Below are 22,818 nucleotides of genomic sequence, written 5' to 3' on the forward strand. Positions count from 1 at the left end.
TAGTGGTACGTTATTGCCCTTTAGAATAATTTAGGAGCCGTTTTTCTTGTCTAACTTTTTAACTTAAAATTGTTCTACTTTTCATTGTTGTTTTAGGCCACGTACGTTATTTCATTGCTTCATTTTAGTGGTTATTGCCCTCAAGAAGAATTTGAGAGCTGTTTTTTCTTGTCTAACTTTTTACAATGTTCCTCTTTTTGCTAAACTGTTCCATTTTATCTTTTTTACTGATCTTTGCCGCGTGGACAATGTTATTTTAGGCCACGTACGTTATTTCAGTGCTTTAATTGTTTTAGTGGTTATTGCCCTTTAGAATAATTTAGGAGCGGTTTTCTTTTTATAATGTTCTACTTTTTCTCGGTTAATGCATTTCTCTTTCGTGGACATTGTTATTTTAGGCCACGTACGTTATTTTCTCCCTTTGTTTGTGGTTATTGCCCTTTAGAATAATTTGAGAGCTGTTTTCTTCTACATGTCTAACTTTTTATAATGTTCTACTTTTTCTGTTTCTGCATTTCTGTTTTTTGGACATTGTTATTTTAGGTCACGTACGTTATTTTCTCCCTTTGTTTGTGGTTATTCCCCTTCAGAATAAATTGAGGGCTGCATGTTTTCTTCTGTCTAACTTTTTATATTTACCTGCAACAATAAACTATCAATCAATCATGTTCTACTTTTTCTGTTTCTGCATTTCTGTTTTTTGGACATTGTTATTTTAGGTCACGTACGTTATTGTATTGCTTTGTTTTAATGGTTTTTGCCCTCAAGAAGAATTTACGAGCTGATTTTCTTCTGCCTAACTTTTCATAATGTTCTACTTTTTCTCGGTTAATGCATTTTTCTTTTTTTGGACATTGTTATTTTAGGCCACGTACGTTATTTTCTTGCTTCATTTTAGTGGTTATTGCCCTCAAGAAGAATTTGAGAGCTGTTTTTTCTTGTCTAACTTTTTACAATGTTCCTCTTTTTTTCCATTTTATCTCTTTTACTGATGTTGATTGATTGATTGATAGTTTATTGTTGCAGGTAAACAACAAGGGAGAAGGAAGGAACATGCCATCCCAACCCCCAGGCAGGACAGAGTGTGATTATACAACTATTAATACATGAAATTAAAAAGATACAATGGTAGGAAGGAATTATTTCAAACGTATATATACGTTATTTTAGTGCTTTGTTTTAGTGGTTATTGTCCTTTAGAATAATTTAGGAGCGGTTTTCTTCTGCCTAACTTTTTATAATGTTCTACTTTTTCTCGGTTAATGCATTTCTCTTTCGTGGACATTGTTATTTTAGGCCACGTACGTTATTTTCTCCCTTTGTTTTAGTGGTTATTGCCCTTTAGAATAATTTGAGAGATGTTTTTTTCTGTCTAACTTTTTACAATGTTCTACTTTTTGCTAAACTGTAATATTTTTTTATACGGATGTTTGACGGTGTGGATATTGGGATTTTGGATTATACATGTTATTTTCTTGTTTTGTTTTAGTGTTTTTCGTCCTTTATAAATAAGCTGATTGACCTCTGAATTTTCATATGTTAATTACTTTCTTATTCCTATGTACTGCCTGGGGGTTGGGATGGCATGCTCCTCCCTTAATTCTCCTTTGATGTTTTACTTGCAACAATTAATAAACTATCAATCAGTCAATCAATCTTATTAAAATCTCTCTTTTTTTCTAAACTATCTTACTTGTCTTTTATTTCTAAGCAATTAAGAAAGATAATAAGAGTAATAATAATAATAATAATAATAATGAGAATAATATTACTACCACTACCACTAAAAATAATGACAGATAGATAGAGATAGATAGATAGATAGATAGATAGATAGAGAGAGAGCATCTAGAACTCTCTCTCACACATGATTAATCGGTTTCGTCACCCCCAAAACTTTGCGAAGGACAACTTGCATTATTGATTTCTGGAGCTTGAAGACGTGGCAGAGAGAGAGAGAGAGAGAGAGAGAGAGAGAGAGATTATTGGTAGTAGCAGTATTGTTTCTTTTCATTATTATTATTATTATTATTATTATTATTATTATTATTATTACCATTATTATCATTACCATTATTATTTTCTTCTTCCTTTGCCTAAAAAAAAAGATTGGACAGTTTAGCAAAAAGATGGAGAGAGAGAGAGAGAGAGAGAGAGAGAGAGAGAGACACAAAAATCATACAAATCCACAATAATCAAAGGGTCGGTTGTATAAGGCAGTCACAAGTGTATTTATTTTGTATACTTTATTGTATGCAAAATAATATGTATAATAAACTCTTTCAGTGACAAAAATTGGATAACAAATGTGCTTCAGGCTTCATAGGCACACACACACACACACACACACACACACACACAAGGATATCAATACAGCACAAACACAGAAGATTACAAACACACATATACGTAATCACTAAGTTTGTATAATCGAGTTGAAACGTAAATTCCTATATATACGCATAGGCATAAAGTATATTGTATGTATGTATGTATGCCTGCCAGTTTGTATTCATCCTTCTCGTAAACACAAGGATCAGGGCAGAAAACTATACTCAAACTTTAGATTAACCATAAAAATAAAGTTGCCAAAATACCATATGGCTATCTATGAATATTCCGGCGATCGTCCATTTTTAAGCCTATTTTCTGATTATTTTTCTCCCTGGTGTCCGTACTAACTGGAAAGGTGCGTACAGATTGGCGTACATATGTATAGATTCCTGGTTTAAGCTTACTGTGTTTCTGTGTGCTGTGGGGAAGGATGCCGGGGAGGTAACATTGATTTCTCCACTGTACTCTATTCAGGAGCAGTAAGTAGCGGACTGTTTTTTTTATTATTGTTTTCTTTTTTTTTACGTCCTTGCACTGTCTCCTCTGCTGAAAAAAATAAAATAAATAAATAAATAAAAATAAGGTCCCTATTCTGACACTTTCCAGCGCACATGACGACTAATTTCAAAGGAGGTTGGTCAGGTTCTCAGGAGTGCTTTTTCATGCCCATAGTGTAGAGGCGTTAGCACACTATCACCAGGCTCATATAACTACCCATGGGAATACTAACAACCTCCGTGGAAGCCTCGCCAAGTGTGGGTGTGTGAGATGTGAATTGTGTGAGAATATGTGGACCTGACAATCGGGTTATAGCAGACATACATTGACTTTTAACCCAGTAGCAGCGACGGGCCTAATTTGTGGCTTTACCGTGCACCAGCGACAGGCCAAATTTGTGGCTTTACCGTGTAGCAGCGACAGGCCAAATTTGTGGCTTTACCGTGTAGCAGCGACGTGCCAAATTTGTGCCACGATATAAAGCTCCCAAAATAGATGATACATAAACTGACCACAAATGTGCTGATATGTATTATGAAATGGTTTGTGTGAGTGATGATTTTTTTCTCATTTTTCTCGCTTAGAGGGACCATTAAGAATCGTGATCCCCGCTGCTGCTGGGTTAAGATTATTTCACAGTATTCTTGGCTTGGATTTGTGTTGGCTCCTGCTCTGGTTAAAATGTGAACTATCAATAGACTCTTTACGGGAAGCTGAGCCATTATGAACACAGGAACATGAATAAAAATTAATATAAGGAAAAGAAAGAGAGATAAAAAGATATTAGTAAAGAAAATACACATAACTTTCTTTCAATTGGTCGGTGTTTCTTGGTCACACTTACAAACACAGTGAAATGCAGGTAATTTGTGCTGGGTGAGAAATTCTGTGAGAGGAACTTTTTTATATCAACGCTAATCATAGAATCAACGTCTTGTCTCTGCAGCCATACACGAGTGCATACGTAAATAAACACATCTAGGTGCTGGGTAAAGGTATCCGACACACATCTTGCAGTACCAGAGGGATCGAAATCATGGAAGAGGATCACAACATGCCTTAAAAGTTATGCCATTCACTCAAGTTTCCAAAAATATTTCACAGGTTGCGTTCGTCGGAATCAACGGACGTCGGCATTTCGTCTACTCTATGACACGGAAGTTTACCTGTTGTGCGTACTTACTCGTTAATAAAAGTATACTCACACCTTTCCATAGACCATTAAGCATTTGTACAGACAGTGAATCATAGCAGTATCAGATGACCTTATTTCTAGTGGGTTCGAACATCAACCTCTATGAATGTGTTAACAAAAGTATACTCACATTTTTCCATAGACAATCATTCAGGGTTTTGTACAGACACTTAGTGGATCATTGGCTTTATGAGACCCTTATTTCTAGTGGGTTTGAGCGTCGACCAATGGAAGGGAAGGGTCAGAGCAAGGTGATTCAAAGCCTAATGTTAAAGATATCCAAAGACTAATAATTTTTTCATAGATGATCGTTAGGCTTTCTGTATGGACATAGTGAATCATTGGCTTTATGAGACCCTTATTTCTAGTGGGTCTGAGTGTCGACCAATGGAAGGGAAGGGTCAGAGCAAGGTGATTCAACCCCGAAGACATCCCAAGACTACACATTTTCATAGATCATTTAGCTTTTGAACAGACTTAGTGAATCAATGCCATTATGAGACCCTTATTTCTAGTGGGTTTGAGTGTCAACCAATGGAAGGGAAGGGCCAGGTTGAGGCAATTTCAACCCTAGTAGTATTTGAAGATATCCCAAGCCTATCTAACATCCCCACAGTGGCATTTAATCCTATACACAACGTAGCTATAATAATTTCTGACATACACGCACACATACACACACGTTATCACAGTTATAATCTACAGTACCTTCTTCATAAATACACACACACACACACACACACACATGCAACGACATATATAAACAACAACACCTAGGGCCTAACAGTAATACCAACAGTGGGTGAAGACTCTCGAGGGAGGATGAACACTGTGAATGCCGTGAAGTGGAGAATGGGGAGGTGGCAGTGATGTGGAGAGGCGGAAGAGATGAGATGATGTGGAGAAACTGCTTGTGGAAAATCATCAAAAGCTGGACATTATAAAGCCATGGACCTAAATATATAGACAGAATGCTCATGGAAGATTCTTAACCCCTTGACTACGGATTTCCTATAAGAACACATTACCAAGCTACAGGAATGGAACAAAAAGTGGCTGCTACAATTCAATGAAGAAAAAATGTGGTCATGCACCTTGGGAGGGGATATCCAGTATACCAGTACCACATGGGAAGCACTCCACTATTCACTACAGAGGCAGAGAAAGACATGGGAGTGTATGTTACCAGGCTATCAGTGAAGGGATATCCAGCATACCAATACCACATGGGGAACACTCCACTATCCACCACAGAGGCAGAGAAAGACCTGGTACTATATGTTACCAGGCTACCAGTGAAGGGATATCCAGCATACCAATACCACATGGGAAACACTCCACTATCCACCACAGAGGCAGAGGAAGACCTGGGAGTGTATGTTACCAGGCTATCAGTGAAGGGATATCCAGCATACCAATACCACATGGGGAACACTCCACTATCCACCACAGAGGCAGAGAAAGACCTGGTACTATATGTTACCAGGCTACCAGTGAAGGGATATCCAGCATACCAATACCACATGGGAAACACTCCACTATCCACCACAGAGGCAGAGGAAGACCTGGGAGTGTGTGTTACCAGGCTACCAGTGAAGGCCAAATCTGTGCCAACTGCAGCGGACGAGTTGAGAAACGCTAAACAGAAAGGCTGATATATGAAGAGGAGATTAACAATGGACAGATTACTATGGAAAATCATTACGAAAAGCTAAATATTGTGAAGCACTTACGAACTGGAATATATGAACAGGAGGATAATCATCAACAGACTGCATGTGGAAAAGTCCTACAGAAAAAGCTAAACATATGACTGAAAGAAAATAATAATGAATAAATAAATAAAAAATGAAGTAGTAATTTTATGGTGATACGTAAGTAAAGATCGGAGTGGTACGTACACTAGCTAGCAGGAAAATGGCCCCAGATAGGAACGACTGTAACCCTGCGTAGTCTTGCGTCGAAGGGTGAGGAAGGGACACACTGCCACTCAGGTGAATGGAAGAAGAGATGAACAGTTTGGGATGAAGATGATGGAGTGTTGATCTTAGGTTTGGCCGAGCACCTATTATGGGCTTTTCAAGGGTTAGGATTTGAACTTTATATAATGGATGGTTACTTATAGATGAGAGAGAGAGAGAGAGAGAGAGAGAGAGAGAGAGAGAGAGAGAGAGAGAGAGAGAGAGAGAGAGAGAGAGAGAGAGAGAGAGAGAGAGAGAGAGAGAGAGAGAGAGAGAGAGAGAGAGAGAGACAGACAAAAATTGATGGAGGTTAGCACTGGGTCGAGGAAATTGAGAAGGATCATTGTAAGTTCGACCTCAAGAAAAGAAGAAAAGAAGAAGAAAAAGAAGAAATTAACAGAGATAGACAAACACTGCCAGAGATTAGCACTGGGTCAAGCAAGATGGAGGAGGATCATCGCAAGTTCGACCCCAAGAAAAGAAGAAAAAGAAGAAATTGACAGATATAGAGATTGAGGGATAGCACAACAGTAAATACAAAGAAAGATAAATAGATAGACAGATTGAAATAGACAGAAATTGAAGGTTAGCACTGGGTTGAGGAAATTGAGAAGGATCATTGTAAGTTCGACCCCAAGAAAAGAAGAAAAAGAAGAAAAAGAAGAAATTAAGAGAGAGACAGAAATTGAAGGAGATCAGCACTGGGTCGAGGAAGACTGAGAAGGATCATTGTAAGTTCGACCCCAAAAATAGAAGAAAAAGAAGAAATTGAGAGATAGAGATTGACAGATAGTATGATAGTAAATGTAAATGGAGAAAAATCATCGCAAGTTCGACCCCAAAAATAGAAGGAAAAAAAGAAGAAAAAAAGAAGAAATTGACAGAGATAGAGATTGAGGGATAGCACAACAGTAAATGCAAATACACAGCCCATGGATAGACACACAAAAAGGCTACACTACCATAACCTTCAACTACATAATACAAGATGATTACGTTTTTTGCTCTCCCCAAAAATATAAATAAATACTTGGACCAGGTATATCCTAATGACCCTAATAATAATGAGAGGGTATAAGGATAATTTGGGTTGAATTTTACGGTTATGTAGCAAAAAGTTAATTAATTACGACCTGCATACGAACTCCTAATCACATTCACAATCTTTTCCAGCACTCTTACCAACACATCCCTATTAATCTTGTCATAAGCTTTCTGTATATCTAACCTTAGTATGACTTTTCTCCTGCTCTCTTTTTCCTTTCAGTCAGTTCATTCACCACAAACATATTGGGTCGTATTATGAGACATTTTGCCGCCCAAGAACACATATTTGACAAGGCTTTCGTATTAGTTGTGGGCATTTCCAGGGGTAGTTTTATGACCCTGGTGGAAGTCTGACCCTTCTTCTGTACCATGAACCTGAAGAAACACATATTTGACAAGGCTTTCGTATTAGTTGTGGGCATTTCCAGGGGTAGTTTTATGACCCTGGTGGTAGTCTGACCCTTCTTCTGTACCATGAACCTAAAGAAACACTCATTAGAACCCGACTGATCCCCTCTTTGACCTTTAGAAATAGCTGGTGTGATATGGCAAAGTGTCTTGTAATACCAACCACTATCTTCAGCTCTCCTGTCAACCTGGAAACCATTCTGTTCCTCACCCAGTAGCCTATTCCTCTCAATCCATTTACACAACCTTTCATTCAGCACTGCACAAAAAACTTTCCCTACTGTGTTTACGAGGGAGATTGCTCAGTAGTTCTTAAGCTTTGTCTACTCTTGTGTCCACCCTTATGTATCAGTCACCTTACATTCATTCCACTTGCTCAGCACTTTCTCTTCCTCCCACACCTGGTTAAACAAAACATACATCACACACTGAACAGTTAACTCGCACATCACCAGTCGCTAAAAAGGAGGTTCTTCAAGTGACGTCTGGTTCTGTGTGTGGTGAGTCAGTGGTGGGTAAATTCAAATGCTTCCACCTCACGTCAACTATATCCAAAGGGGTTCCATAAAAATACAAATAAATAAGAAAAATAAACAAGAACAAATAAATAAGGAAAATAAGAAATAAATCGGGTGATACAAAAAAGAAACCGGACTACACAACATCACAAACCTGCTAAACAATGAACCCTCGACCCTGGCTGGCGCGCGCTGCAATGTTGATGCCAGCCAGGAGCGCCGACCTCAAGCGGGGCGCCACGAAGAGCTTGATGCGGGTGAGGTGCCCTGGCGCCCCATCCCCAGCTTCTGATGACCCCGGCGAGGAGTCCAGCCCCACCCCTGTCCCGTCCACCCCCTCGCTGCAGGTGCTGCGGACGTAATCGGCGACCCTCTCCGGACACCCACTCACAGGCTCCATGTCTGGGTTCTGCGGCTTAGGCTCCGGCATGACCTTGTCTATGTAGATCAGCGTTGGGTCAGCAGGGTGGGGCCGCCAGGTGACCTCAGCCAGGGGAAGGGCGTGCTGCTGGGCGTCCTCCTCCACACCCAGGATGAAGAGGACCTGGGGAGTGAGGAGGACGGTGACGGGGGTGTAGGAGCCGGCCGGAGTGAAGTGTGTGGCGTCGACCGCGGCCAGCACGGCGCGGCACTCCTCGGGCAGTGCTGCAACAAGCTTCCACACCAGCTTGAGCGGAGCGTTGACCTCCATGCGATGCGGCTCAAGGACAGGCTGGAATCGTGGCACTTGCTCCTGGTGCCACCCTGCCCCCTGCAGCAGCCCCTGTCCGGTGTGCACCAGCAGGTCTGCGGCGCCCCCGATGGGCTTGGTGACGATGCCCACCAGGCCCTTCCCCACGCCACCCACCACGCTGCTCGGGGTGAGGCCCTCCGTCATCAGTGCCTGCATGGGCTGGTGGGCCAACCCGCCGATAGCACCCAGGAGAGATATCCCGAAGGAGGAGAGGCCCTGAGTGAGTCCCTGCACGAGGCCGTTGGGGTGGTCTCGGCGACTGGCTTCGCTGCGTCGTGCGTGGTCCTGGTCCAGTGAGAGACGTTCCATGTTGCGCGCCACTGAACTTGCCAGGTTGGTCAGCGACACAACCGTACCTGCTGTGAGATGCTTAACGAGGGAGAGCGAGCCGTGCGTCACCCCTGCGATGAAGGCCCAAGGTCCCTGCAGGATACCCTCGTAAGGCAGCTGCACGAAGTCCCTCATGCCAGATCCTACCGTGCGTGCAAATCCCCCAGGGTTGCCGAGGAGGTCCAGCGAGCCCACCACCCAGCCGGCCCTGATCAATGCGCCCGAGAGGTAGTGCATGGTGAGACTGTGCCCGAGACTGTAGCTTGTGGTGAGGATTTCGGAGCGCTGAAACTGGCTGAAGTGTAGCGGTGACCGGTCTAACGCGACGTAGAGCTTGACGGAGGCGTGGACGCTGAGGAGGAGGGAGAGCGGCTCGACGATCAGGTTGGAGATGTGGACCGGACGTGTCATTGCGGCTGACTTTGTGAGTACTTCCTTTGGCACCCTCATGACAACCGGTAAAGCCTCCTCCTCCTCCTCCCTCCTCTCCCTGACCTCCCGCACTCTTTGTTTCGGCACAGGGAGGAATGATGAGAGGATATCCATTAGGGAGTAAAATACCGCATCCTCCGCGTAGAGAACGATCGGTTTGAGGCGGATGTGGAGCGCGTGGATGCAGATTCTGGCGGGTGACGGCTCGAGGACTAGGGAGAGGGTGAAGAGTGCGTTATTGTGGGACATCTGTATCGCACGCTCAATGGGTTCTAGCGGGGACAGTTTCGGGGCTGCATCGGGGTCCTGGCGGATAAGTATCACCGGGAAGTCGTATTTCCCGCACACATGGAGTTGGTTATCCACTTGTATGTCGCCCACGAAGAACACGATCTCCACTTGCTCCTTAACCCGGTAGTCCAACGCGCGTAACTTCTCTGTGAGGTCGATCTTAGGTCTCAGGCTGATGATGAAGCTGTCGCAGGTCACCCTCAGGATCTCCGAGATGTTTTCCTGGTCCGTCACGTCGTCCTTGAGAACCAGCACCACTTGAGTACAAATGAACGCACAATACACCACCGTGGTCGACTTTTCCTCCTTCTTGACTGCCACCACCTCCGGCATCACAATTTCCGTCACCTTTCCCTCGTCGTCACTGGTCTCCTTTGGGCTTGAGTCCTCGGCATGTGGATCAGAGGGCAGCGCGGCGTTCTCCATTTCCAGCATCACACCCTCCTTCTCCTTGATAGCCCGGCCCTTGTTGGTGGACGTTGCAACACGGCCACGGGAAGGTTCGGCCGCGATTCTGCTGCGTATGTCCCTCGCTGAGACCTCCACGCGGCTCACAGGGTCAATGAAGATGTGTGATGTGTGTCCAACGCGTTCCATTCTCACCTTGACGTCCCCATGCCCTGGAATGCTCACAAACTGGTCGTAGTGTTGCTGGATGTCCACGCCCTGGCTCCACAGCACCTCCTCTGTCTCTGCTGGAACAGGGAAGGGAGGTTTTTGAGAAGAAAAATAAAACGAGGAAGAGGAAGAAGTGAGATGGTAAATATTCTAAGCCTGCTACACCACAATCACACACTCACTTATTAATACTAAGGGAATCTGTTTGGCAAGGAAGAAAGGAAAGTATGAGGAAGTAAAATGAGAGAGGTGACTTTACTATACCAAAAGAAGAAGAAAAAGAGGAAGAAAAAGCAAAAGAAGAAAAGAAATGACCACAATTACACATTTCAACTAACACTAAAGAAATCTATTTGGCAAGGAGGAAAGGCAAACATAAGAAGGAAAACAAGAGAGGTGAGATTACTATACCAAAAGAAAAAGAGGAAGAAAAAACAGAAAAAAGAAGAAAAGAAATGATCACAATTACACATTCCAACTAACTCAAAGGGAATCTATTTAGCAAGGAGGAAAGGCAAATATAAGAAGGAAAACGTGAGGGGTGAATTAAGTTTACTATACCAAAAGAAGAAAAAGAGGAAGAAAAACAGAAGAAAAGAAATGACCACTCAAAGGGAATCTATTTAGCAAGGAGGAAAGGCAAGTATAGGAAGGAAAACGAGAGAAGTGAATTAAGTTTACTATACCAAAAGAAAAAGAGGAAGAAAAACAGAAAAAAGAAGAAAAGAAATGACCACAACTACACAATTCAACTAACTCAAAGGGAATCTATTTAGCAAGGAGGAAAGGCAAGCATAGGAAGGAAAACGAGAGAAGTGAATTAAGTTTACTATACCAAAAGAAGAAGAAAAAGAGGAAGAAAAACAGAAGAAAAGAAATGACCACAACTACACAATTCAACTAACTCAAAGGGAATCTATTTAGCAAGGAGGAAAGGCAAGTATAAGGAAGGAAAACAAGAGAAGTGAATTAAGTTTACTATACCAAAAGAAGAAGAAAAAGAGGAAGAAAAAACAGAAGAAGAAAAGAAATGATCACAACTACACAATTCAACTAACTCAAAGGGAATCTATTTAGCAAGGAGGAAAGGCAAGCATAAGGAAGGAAAACAAGAGAGGTGAATTAAGTTTACTATACCAAAAGAAGAAGAAAAAGAGGAAGAAAAAACAGAAGAAAAGAAATGACCACAACTACACATTTCAACTAACTCAAAGGGAATCTATTTAGCGAGGAGGAAAGGCAAGCATAGGAAGGAAAACAAGAGGGGTTAGTTCACTATACCCCAACCATGTCCCTCTGACCTCCACGCCCTCTCACCGTTGTTAAGGATGTCAGGCTGCGAGAAGTGGAGTCGAGGGTACGCGATGTTGTTGGCGAGGATTTCCGGGAACCTCTGCGACACGTAAGGGAAGGTGTAGTGGACGGACTTGTTGGGCGGCACAGAGGGCATGGCCGCGAACGTGTCCAGCTCCTCCTCCATGATTCCCTCCTCCTTCGGTGAGCTCTGGCCTGGGGGTGCACGAACATATGAACACACACAGAAAATCAAGTACATTTTTTTTTTTTTACAACAAAGGAGACAGCTCAAGGGCACAAAAAAGTAAACAATAATAAAAAAAGCCCGCTACTCGCTGCTCAAATAATTAAAAAAAAAATTATAAGTCCAGAAAGAATGTAATGCCAGAAGGTTAAGTTAAGTACGGAATATATACCGGATCACAAAATTAGGTTTAAGTATCGTAAGTAATTAAGTGTGTCTCCCTCCGACCAATAGACACAATTACTTATGATACTTTCACCTACTTTTGTGATACTGAATATATTCCATACTTAACTTAACCTTCTAGCATCACAAGAAAACAAAAGAGCTCGCTACACACAAATTCCATACATACAAATAGAAATGGGTGACCAGTTCCCTTTTTATAGACCCACGGGGCATAGATTTACCGAGGATGAGAAGTGCGCCGGTGTTGTTGTGAATGACCATCTGTGGCGCCGGGTCCTCCTGCACCACCATCTTGACCTGACCTCGGTGCTTATGGCAGGTCAGGAGGAAGGACCTGTTCAGCACGGGGGCGACGCTGCTCCTGCTGGGGAGGGTGAAGGTCCTACGCTGGTCTATGGGAGCATCCTGAACCACGACGGGATGCGCCTGGTACCCGTTCTGACCTATCTGTACGCAGCAAAGTTCCTCATCTGAGCTGGACGAACCGGGGTCCCTCAGGATATGCCACAGGAGTAACGGCACCTCCACCATGTCCTCGGAGCTGGGTTTGGGTGTGAGCGGAACAGCTGGTAAGGACACGGGAAGCTGGATCTTGTTCTCCCCGGCGTAGACGTACATGGAGCGAACTGTGAGGCTTTCCGGAGTGTTGTTGGTGATGGAGTACGTCGGCACGAGATGCATGACCTGAATGTTCTCCTGGTATGTCGAAAGTAGCGTTATAAAGTACACTTTGTCCTGCGTGGGGATGCGGAGACACGTCGTTCCCTCCCGTGGTATCCTCCCTTCGAACTTGAGGCTATACCACCGATCCTCCTTCGACAGCTGAAGTGGCGAGGTGTGGAAGTGCTGTTCTTTCTCAGTCAGGCCAATGGTGAAGAGCCCGTCCAGCTTAGGGGGTGCGAAGACGGCTCCGGGCGGCACGAACCAGCAGCTTGGGGCGTCGACCTCCTGAAGCACGATCTCAATGCCAGTGTGGTTGACCAGCAGCGCCCAGGGCCGGATGTCAACCACCAGCGTGTTGCAGTAAGGGTACAGGGCTGAGAATCCAACCTGTGAAAATGACAATAAACATACTGACACACACGGACTTAGCAAAACTTAGGGCACAGAAACAAACACTTAACACCTTCATTATTTGTGTTGTTTTGGTCACTAACTGTAAAAAAGATTGAGGAAGAGAACAGACAGAATAGTGATGGGAGAGGAACTTAGGGCAGAAAAACAAACACTTAACACCTTCATTATTTGTGTTGTTTTGGTCACTAACTGTAAAAAAGATTGAGGAAGAGAACAGACAGAATAGTGATGGGAGAGGAACTTAGGGCACGAGACAAACATTTAACACCTTCATTATTTGTGTTGTTTTGGTCACTAACTGTAAAAAAGATTGAGGAAGAGAACAGACAGAATGGTGATGGGAGAGGAACTTAGGGCAGAAAAACAAACATTTAGGTTGGTATTATCAGACATTTGGCTTCTCACATCGGGTATTTCTAAAGGTCAAAGAGGGGGTCAGTCGGGTTCTAATGAGTGTTTCTTCAGGTTCATGGTACAGAAGAAGGGTCACACTACCACCAGGGCCATAAAACTACTCCTGGAAATGCCCACAACTCCTATGAAAGCCTTGTCAAATATGTGTTTCTTCAGGTTCATGGTACAGAAGAAGGGTCAAACTACCACCAGGGCCATAAAACTACTCCTGGAAATGCCCACAACTCCTACGAAAGCCTTGTCAAATAGGTGAACTTGGGCGACGAAATGTTTAGTAATACAGCCCTTAATTAACACTTTCATTATTTGCGTTGCTTTGGTCACTACCTATAGAAACAGATTAAGGAAGATGACAGAAAGAATAGTGACAGGAGAGAGGATAGAGAGGAGAAAGGCTAGGAGGGAGGACAGTGGCAGGCAGTGGAGGAGCTGTCTGACAGTTCACACAGACTTGACAGACAGATGAAGGTACAGAGCAGACAAAACAGTGATAGGACGGATCCATGACAGAGGATAAGGAGCAGTGAGTAGCGGGCTTTTTTTCCACATTTGTTTCCTTTTTTATACCCTTGACCTGACTCCTCTGCTGTAAAAAAAAATAAAAAATAAAAAATAAAAATAAAACACAGGACAGAGAACAGAGGCTAGACAGCTAAGAGGGTGTACAGTAGCAGGAAGAGGAGCTGTCCGCCTAACTAAACTAAACCAAAGCTACCCAGCCCCCTCCTATGCCAAGGGAAAGTTTTGTTTAGTCGGCGCAACATCTGTGGTCATACGCCGGGGAGAGACAGAAGGGGAAGGAATTATAGGAGAAGGAAACAGATCCCAGGAGACGGGACACAACCCCCGATTAATACCTGGTACCCATTCACTGCTGGGTGGGCAGGGGCGTAAGGTATCGGAAAAGCAGCCCAAATTTTTCCATTCCCCCGGTTGTGAGCCGAGTGTGCTACCCACTGCACCACGAAGCCCCCGTAGCAGGAGGAGGAGCTGTCTGCCTAACTAAACTGAAGCTACCTAACCCTCTCCTATGCCAAGGGAATGTATAGCTGAGTGATTAGGGTACACAATCATGAGATGACAGCTAAGGGAATGTGTAGATAGTGATAGCTGTCCCCCAATCAGTACCTGGAGGTCAATCTTGGGCTGGTCCGCAAACAGGACGTCCCCCATGAAGTCCGGGGCATCGATGTATGGCCACCTGTCCTCTGGCCCCTCGAACAGCTGCTGCAGGCACTGTGAGATGTCCACGGCCTCCTGGCTCTGCGACAACCGGATCTGAGGGACACAAGAGAAATAGTCAATGGTTTCAGGCCCAAGAGAAGTAAAAAGTTGAGTTCTAGTAATGGTATTAATTCCTAATGGCCACAAAAGGAAAAGTAAGCAGTTTGAAGCACATGAGAAGCAAAGATTTGAGTTCTAGTAATGGATTTTTTTTTCAGGTCCACGAAAGGAATAAAAGCAAGACATCAAGACGAAAGAAAGGTAATATTAATAGTTCTACCAAAAGTCTTTCTTCCTGACGGCCACAAAAAGTATAGATTAAGAAGTTTTAGGTACAAGAGAATAAAAAAATAAATTCTAACATTAACATTTCTTTCTATTGGTCATATAAGGAATAGTTTCAGGCACAAGAGTCGTAAATAATTAATTCCACCATTAATATTTTTTTCTGAGCCACAAAATGAAGTAACACACATACACACACACACACACACACAAAAAAAAAAAAAAGAGTTCTACCAATAATATTTTAATAATATTTTTCCTGGTAAAGCGATCAATTAAAACAGTGTGTGCAGATCAGCAAAACCATCCAGCGTCTCAGTACCTGGTCCGACATGCTGCGCGAGAGGGGTATGGGCGGGCTGGACACCTCAAATTCTGGGTTCAGCTGGAAGGTGAGGTGGTGTGTCGCTGAGCTGTCGCAGTGGAGGGTGTGGGTGTGGCCTCGGCCCTTCACAACCACCTGCGAAATAATTGGTTCATGTAGCAGAAAGGCGACACAGGTATTATAGAAGTAAGGGCGACAGACGACCAGGTGGAGAGGTGACGTTAGAGCATTTGTTAAAGAATTATAGATCAAAATAATAAGTTCATGTAGCAGAATGGTGATACAAATATTATAGAATTGACGGCAATGGAGGACCAGGTGGGGAGGTGAAGTTAGAGTGTTTGTTAAAGAATTATAGATCGAAATAAAAGGTTAATGTAGCAGAATGGCATCACAAATATTATAGAAGTAAGGGCAATGGAGGACCAGGTGGAGAGGTGAAGTTAGAGTGTTTGTTAAAGAATTATAGAAGTCAGGGAAGGCAGAGGAAGGATTAGAACTGAATAGAGAAAGATGGAGGAGGATTATCGCATGTCTGACCCCAAGAATGAGAGAAAACGGACTAAGAATGAAGAGGAAGAAGAAGGACAAAAAAAATAACCCTTTCTCATTTTCATCTTCAAGCCCTTTCCAGCATCCCTCTCAATCTCATCTCCATCTCTCCTACTCTCTTCTCTTCTCTTAGCATCCCCTCTTTATCCTATCTTCTTCAGCATCCCTTTTCTTAATCATCTTGGCATCTTCTATCTTGGCAAAAAAACAAAAAAAAAAAAAAAAAAAGTCCATATGTGTTTCACCTGGGATGTGCTGGTGTCCGGGGGGGTGGTGAGGTGCAGGATGAGGGGCCGCGGGAGATGTGAGCGCACCATATACTGAGGGCTGAACACCACCAGGAGCCTCCACACGCCCCCAATCCTCTGCCGCAGGACCCGACACCACGCCAGGATGCTCTCGCCCTTCACCTTGAGCGCGATCTTGACCAAAACCGAGTCCTTCGTGCGCTCGTAGGATATCGGAATCTCCCCGGACCACACCGTAGGACTTCCAAGGAGACGCACTCGGACCCCATGTGCGTCGCCTACGTATGAGGGCGCGACGAAGCGGCTCGGAAGTGTGTGCGTGCTGGTGTGCTTCGGTGAGTCCTTCTCCTTGGTGGTGGACTCGATGATGCGGAACTCCAGGTCTTCGGTGAGGCAGTTTGCGACGGAGAGCAGCCCGGAGAAGGTGATGAGCTTCTGCGTGGGTGAGAGGCGCTCCACCGACACGAGGAAGTGGAAATGGCGGCCTTCGTGGTGGATGGTGTGGACCTGTGAGTGGACGAGAGTTTATCATCATTCTTCTTCTTACTATCATTATGGTCGTCCCTAAAATAGTACGGTTTCCAATAGTTTGAATTCTTTTTGTGGTGAGTACCGGGGTTTCTTATTTTTTATTATTGTTTACTTTTTATTGTGGCCTTGAGCTGTCTCCTTTGTTGTTAAAAAAAAAAAAAGGTTCGGTTTTGGTTTTATACAGGTTGTCACAGAAGATCTTTTAGGATTTTTAAATTTCCTGCTCGTCGGGAAAGTTAAAAATCCTAAAAAATCTTCTTAGAGAATCCACATAAAACCAAAACCCAACTATTGGAAACTGTACTATTTGAGGGACAACTGTAATTTTATTATTGGCTAAGAAGAATTAGACACCCCAGATTAATATTGTGAGTGTGTGTGCGTGTATGTGAGCTTGTGAATACGCTCGGCCCTCGATTTAACGGATTAAAAGGGAGGAAGATATTTGTCCATTGAGATCTTGTGGTTCGTTAAATCCGAAATCCGTTAAATCGGGGTCCGTTGAATTGAGGGCCGAGTGTACCAGTAAACATTTCTACAAGTGATAATGTTTCCTGTGGGCAATGCATACATGCAGTTCAGATTAAATAAACTTGAATGAAGTGCATTAAGACGCCTCTCCATCCGAAATTGACCTCTCTTTTGGCCACTCTATACTTATCGCTAAATGAGAGCAACAGTTAGCATGATTTTTTTTTTTTACATCATCTTTTTGTTGCCCTTGAATGGCTCTGTGCTGTAAATAAATAAATAAAAAAAAAAGGAATACGGAGAAATAAGGAGGCTGGGCAAACAGAATAAGAAGATGAGTGTTTACCTGCGGTCCATCGGCGTCGAGCGAGAAAGGGTCACACCACTTCCACTTGCCGCCCTCCACACACGCCTGCAGCTTGGGGGGCAGCTTGTGGCTCCTCCAGCAGTAGAGGTGGAGGCTGCGCGAGGCTAGTAAGATACTCTCCTCCGTGCCCACCTGCCCGAACCTGATGGTCTCAAGCGTGTCATTACAGATGAGGTAGTTCGTCATGAAGATCATCGGCGCCTTCTTGATCAGGTTTGTGTTCGGCCCGGCAGCCACGTCCGCCACGATCTCCGACACCTGCGCCCAGCCCTCCTGCGCCACGTTGAGGGTGTGGATGACCGACTGGTTGATGTGGATGAACAGCGGCTTTACCGTCACCGAGGAGTCCACGCAGGCGGGCTTGTCCGGGCCCTCCGCCTCCTGCCGCACCACGCTGGCCTCCAGGAAGGTGGGCTCCAGGAGGCAGCTGTTGGTGAGGAAAGAGTAGCTCAGCACGTCTGCCTTCACCGACCCGCCGGCCTGTGTGTGGAGCGCCGCCGCCCACACGTAGCTGCGCAGGAAGGTGTTCTCTAGGGTGACGGTCATGAATGGTTGCTCCTCGGGTGCTAGCCTGTCGTAGGTAAAAAATCGCAGTTCCTTGGGTAGACGCTTCCCAGTGAGTGCCAGGTGGCTTAACATGGTGACCTGAACCTGGCCTAAGTTGACCACAGCCTGCGTTCGGGGTAGGAGGTCGACGGAGAACATGGAGTCCACTCTCATGCAGGCCGCCAGCGCTCCCGGTGACACGACAATTAAACCGTCGTCTGAGCCACTATCGTCCTCGGAGAAATCGATGCAGACCCGCCAGATGGATGAGACAGCGATGTGCTGCTTCTCGTAAAAGCTCGGAAGGTCCAGCTGGCAGAACTTGGACTCGGAAAGATGGAACTGGCGGTAGGTGATGAAGGTGTCGCGCAGGGAGTCAAAGTACTGGAGGGCACACAGCACCTGCTCCTTGGGGTCCGTCTCCACCATGGTGCTGTACTCCGAGGCAGCGATGAACGGCACGGGGTAGATGTCCACCCTTGTGAGTGTCCGGGGCTCGGGATAACACCACACCATCGTCCCGGCCATCTTGTCGAACACCACCTGGTACGGCTTAGGGTCCTCCAGGGCAAGACTCACATACTGGAAGATGCCTGCGCGGAGATCATCCTGGTACAGAATATCATGTTGGTGTTCGTCCTTACCCTGTTGATGCCATGGTTGTCTTGGGGCTTGGTTGGATTGTGCCTCGAGGAAGGGGGTGACATGGCGGTACATATCCTTGAAACAGAAGAGGTGCTCAGGGCCAACATCAATCGTCAGCGTTTCCGTGTCGACCCTAATCTCGACATACGGCTGGGAACTCCACTGTAGCCATAGCAACTTGAATTCCCCAGATACGGTCCATGGTTTAAGGAACGGCTGGAGCTTCTGTGAGTGGTAGACGGTCTTCAGTTGCAGGTCCGAGATGTCTGCCGTGGCGGTGACGTCTGAGATGATGTCCGGTCGCGTGTCATTGCCTTGGGTAGTGGGTGAACGCTTCCGGGATGTGGCGATGCAGAACTTGACGCCGGAGATGCTACTGTGGATCTCGCTTTTCGCTTTGTGCTCCTTCACCACCTCCCAGTTGATGACGATTTGACTGGTGGTGAACGAGATGCTGTCAAGGCTCACTAATGCTTGTCGGAGCCTCTCTGGGGTGGAGGGCTCGGAGGCGTGAGGCTTCTTCTCGGCCGACGTAGGATGAGCGAGTCTGATGTCTTTACTGAACGCAGCCGCCGGGAGAACCTTCTTTAGGGAGTTGAGGACGTGGACAACTTGCTGCCAACGACTTTCACTGAGGAAGAATCGCACTGGCCGCCCGACCTCCACACTGATGCAGGCTGTGAAGGGAACGGAAAGGATGTCAGACTATGGTAACCAGGACAACCATGTGGGCTTTATTAGGTTAGTTATAGGTAGCGGAAAATAACAAGACACTCCTTAAGAATAAAGTCGGAAAGTTAAACAAAAAGGCTTAAAGTCAGAGTCAGAGAGAGAGAGAGAGAGGACCCTTCACCCTGTTACCTGGTTTGTGGAGGAAGTCAGTGGCGGAGATGACCAGGAGGGCCGGAGGGATGCCTGTCTTGGGGTGCGGGTCGCCGGGTTTCGTCTCCAGCCAGGACGTGGAGTAGTCTTCAGGACACGGCAGCTGCTTGGACTCACTCGCTGCAAGGTAGAAAATAGTTTACCTTTAAGTGCGGCGAGTAGCGGTCTTTCTTTTTTTGTACTCTTTTTATTGCCCTTGAGCCGTGTCCTCTGATGAAAAAAAATAAATAAAAAGTATATTCACTGGTTTACACAATCACCACTTAGGACACTAGACTCCATTTTTCTTTTCTTTTTTGTCAGTAATTTAAACTAATTTTCAGTCCTCAAAAATTCCTGCCAGTTGAAAATCGATACATTTCATTAACCCGTTTACTGCGATTGCCACGGATTTCGCCTTCACTGGTAGCCTGGTAACATATAGTCCCAGGTCTTCCTCTGCCTCTGTGGTGGATAGTGGAGTGTTTCCCATGTGGTATTGGTGTGCTGGATATCCCTTCACTGGTAGCCTGGTAACATACACTCCCAGGTCTTCCTCTGCCTCTGTGGTGGATAGTGGAGTGTTTCCCATGTGGTATTGGTGTGCTGGATATCCCTTCACTGGTAGCCTGGTAACATACAGTCCCAGGTCTTCCTCTGCCTCTGTGGTGGATAGTGGAGTGTTTCCCATGTGGTATTGGTGTGCTGGATATCCATTCACTGGTAGCCTGGTAACATACACTCCCAGGTCTTCCTCTGCCTCTGTGGTGGATAGTGGAGTGTTTCCCATGTGGTATTGGTGTGCTGGATATCCCTTCACTGGTAGCCTGGTAACATACAGTCCCAGGTCTTCCTCTGCCTCTGTGGTGGATAGTGGAGTGTTTCCCATGTGGTATTGGTGTGCTGGATATCCCTTCACTGGTAGCCTGGTAACATATATTCCCAGGTCTTTCTCTGCCTCTGTGGTGGATAGTGGAGTGTTTCCCATGTGGTATTGGTAGGCTGGATATCCCTTCACTGGTAGCCTGGTAACATATAGTCCCAGGTCTTTCTCTGCCTCTGTGGTGGATAGTGGAGTGTTTCCCATGTGGTATTGGTATGCTGGATATCTCTTCACTGGTAGCCTGGTAACATATAGTCCCAGGTCTTTCTCTGCCTCTGTGGTGGATAGTGGAGTGTTTCCCATGTGGTATTGGTGTGCTGGATATCCCTTCACTGGTAGCCTGGTAACATATAGTCCCAGGTCTTTCTCTGCCTCTGTGGTGGATAGTGGAGTGTTTCCCATGTGGTATTGGTGTGCTGGATATCCCTTCACTGGTAGCCTGGTAACATATAGTCCCAGGTCTTCCTCTGCCTCTGTGGTGGATAATGGAGTGTTTCCCATGTGGTATTGGTGTGCTGGATATCCCTTCACTGGTAGCCTGGTAACATATAGTCCCGATTCTTTCTCTGCCTCTGTGGTGGATAGTGGAGTGTTTCCCATGTGGTATTGGTGTGCTGGATATCCCTTCAGTGGTAGCCTGGTAACATACAGTCCCAGGTCATTCTATGCCTCTGTGGTGGATAGTGGAGTGTTTCCCATGTGGTATTGGTGTGCTGGATATCCCTTCACTGGTAGCCTGGTAACATACAGTCCCAGGTCTTTCTCTGCCTCTGTGGTGGATAGTGGAGTGTTTCCCATGTGGTATTGGAGTGCTGGATATCCCTTCACTGGTAGCCTGGTAACATATAGTCCCAGGTCTTTCTCTGCCTCTGTGGTGGATAGTGGAGTGTTTCCCATGTGGTATTGGTGTGCTGGATATCCCTTCACTGGTAGCCTGGTAACATATAGTCCCAGGTCTTCCTCTGCCTCTGTGGTGGATAATGGAGTGTTTCCCATGTGGTATTGGTGTGCTGGATATCCCTTCACTGGTAGCCTGGTAACATATAGTCCCGATTCTTTCTCTGCCTCTGTGGTGGATAGTGGAGTGTTTCCCATGTGGTATTGGTGTGCTGGATATCCCTTCAGTGGTAGCCTGGTAACATACAGTCCCAGGTCATTCTATGCCTCTGTGGTGGATAGTGGAGTGTTTCCCATGTGGTATTGGTGTGCTGGATATCCCTTCACTGGTAGCCTGGTAACATACAGTCCCAGGTCTTTCTCTGCCTCTGTGGTGGATAGTGGAGTGTTTCCCATGTGGTATTGGTATGCTGGATATCCCTTCACTGGTAGCCTGGTAACATATAGTCCCAGGTCTTTCTCTGCCTCTGTGGTGGATAGTGGAGTGTTTCCCATGTGGTAGTGGTATTGGTATGCTGGATATCCCTTCACTGGTAGCCTGGTAACATACAGTCCCAGGTCTTTCTCTGCCTCTGTGGTGGATAGTGGAGTGTTTCCCATGTGGTATTGGTGTGCTGGATATCCCTTCACTGGTAGCCTGGTAACATATAGTCCCAGGTCTTCCTCTGCCTCTGTGGTGGATAGTGGAGTGTTTCCCATGTGGTATTGGTGTGCTGGATATCCCTTCACTGGTAGCCTGGTAACATATAGTCCCAGGTCTTTCTCTGCCTCTGTGGTGGATAGTGGAGTGTTTCCCATGTGGTATTGGTGTGCTGGATATCCCTTCACTGGTAGCCTGGTAACATATAGTCCCAGGTCTTTCTCTGCCTCTGTGGTGGATAGTGGAGTGTTTCCCATGTGGTATTGGTGTGCTGGATATCCCTTCACTGGTAGCCTGGTAACATACAGTCCCAGGTCTTTCTCTGCCTCTGTGGTGGATAGTGGAGTGTTTCCCATGTGGTATTGGTGTGCTGGATATCCCTTCACTGGTAGCCTGGTAACAGTCCCAGGTCTTCCTCTGCCTCTGTGGTGGATAGTGGAGTGTTTCCCATGTGGTATTGGTGTGCTGGATATCCCTTCACTGGTAGCCTGGTAACATATAGTCCCAGGTCTTCCTCTGCCTCTGTGGTGGATAGTGGAGTGTTTCCCATGTGGTATTGGTGTGCTGGATATCCCTTCACTGGTAGCCTGGTAACATATAGTCCCAGGTCTTCCTCTGCCTCTGTGGTGGATAGTGGAGTGTTTCCCATGTGGTATTGGTGTGCTGGATATCCCTTCACTGGTAGCCTGGTAACATACAGTCCCAGGTCTTCCTCTGCCTCTGTGGTGGATAGTGGAGTGTTTCCCATGTGGTATTGG

General features: G+C 45.4%; 1 protein-coding gene and 2 long non-coding RNA genes across 7 annotated transcripts in view; 2 read left to right on the top strand and 1 right to left on the bottom strand.

The window, feature by feature from the left end:
- Positions 1-2,232: 2,232 nt before the first annotated feature.
- Positions 2,233-4,773, top strand: LOC126985589 (uncharacterized). The gene is made up of 2 exons (XR_007738827.1): positions 2,233-4,278; positions 4,439-4,773. It is a non-coding gene; the product is annotated as an uncharacterized LOC126985589 (long non-coding RNA).
- A 1,431-nt stretch (positions 4,774-6,204) lies between these two features.
- Positions 6,205-22,818, bottom strand: part of LOC126985587 (intermembrane lipid transfer protein VPS13B-like) — a 29,970-nt gene continuing 13,356 nt past the window's right edge. The window contains exons 13-21 of one of the 4 annotated variants that reach the window (XR_007738824.1): positions 19,641-19,781; positions 17,568-19,456; positions 16,217-16,726; positions 15,417-15,554; positions 14,714-14,863; positions 12,316-13,144; positions 11,683-11,874; positions 7,516-10,442; positions 6,205-7,410 (exon numbers count right to left, since the gene is read on the bottom strand). Coding sequence is in view for 2 of the 4 variants with exons in the window: in XM_050840743.1 (XP_050696700.1) it covers positions 8,119-10,442; positions 11,683-11,874; positions 12,316-13,144; positions 14,714-14,863; positions 15,417-15,554; positions 16,217-16,726; positions 17,568-19,456; positions 19,641-19,781 (6,173 nt within the window). In the remaining 2 variants the exon portion in view is untranslated. Of the gene's footprint in view, positions 10,443-11,682; positions 11,875-12,315; positions 13,145-14,713; positions 14,864-15,416; positions 15,555-16,216; positions 16,727-17,567; positions 19,457-19,640; positions 19,782-22,818 lie in introns of all 4 variants that reach the window. The other 3 variants (XR_007738823.1, XM_050840744.1, XM_050840743.1) reach the window with 3 other exon arrangements.
- LOC126985588 (uncharacterized) lies at positions 20,496-22,450 on the top strand. 2 transcript variants are annotated; one of them, XR_007738826.1, is made up of 3 exons: positions 20,496-20,982; positions 21,280-21,378; positions 22,177-22,450. It is a non-coding gene; the product is annotated as an uncharacterized LOC126985588 (long non-coding RNA). The 2 variants fall into 2 exon arrangements; XR_007738825.1 differs by lacking the exon at positions 21,280-21,378 and adding an exon at positions 21,979-22,077.

This window comes from Eriocheir sinensis, chromosome 59 (assembly GCF_024679095.1).
Source record: "Eriocheir sinensis breed Jianghai 21 chromosome 59, ASM2467909v1, whole genome shotgun sequence".
In the NCBI taxonomy this organism is placed as follows: domain Eukaryota; kingdom Metazoa; phylum Arthropoda; class Malacostraca; order Decapoda; family Varunidae; genus Eriocheir; species Eriocheir sinensis.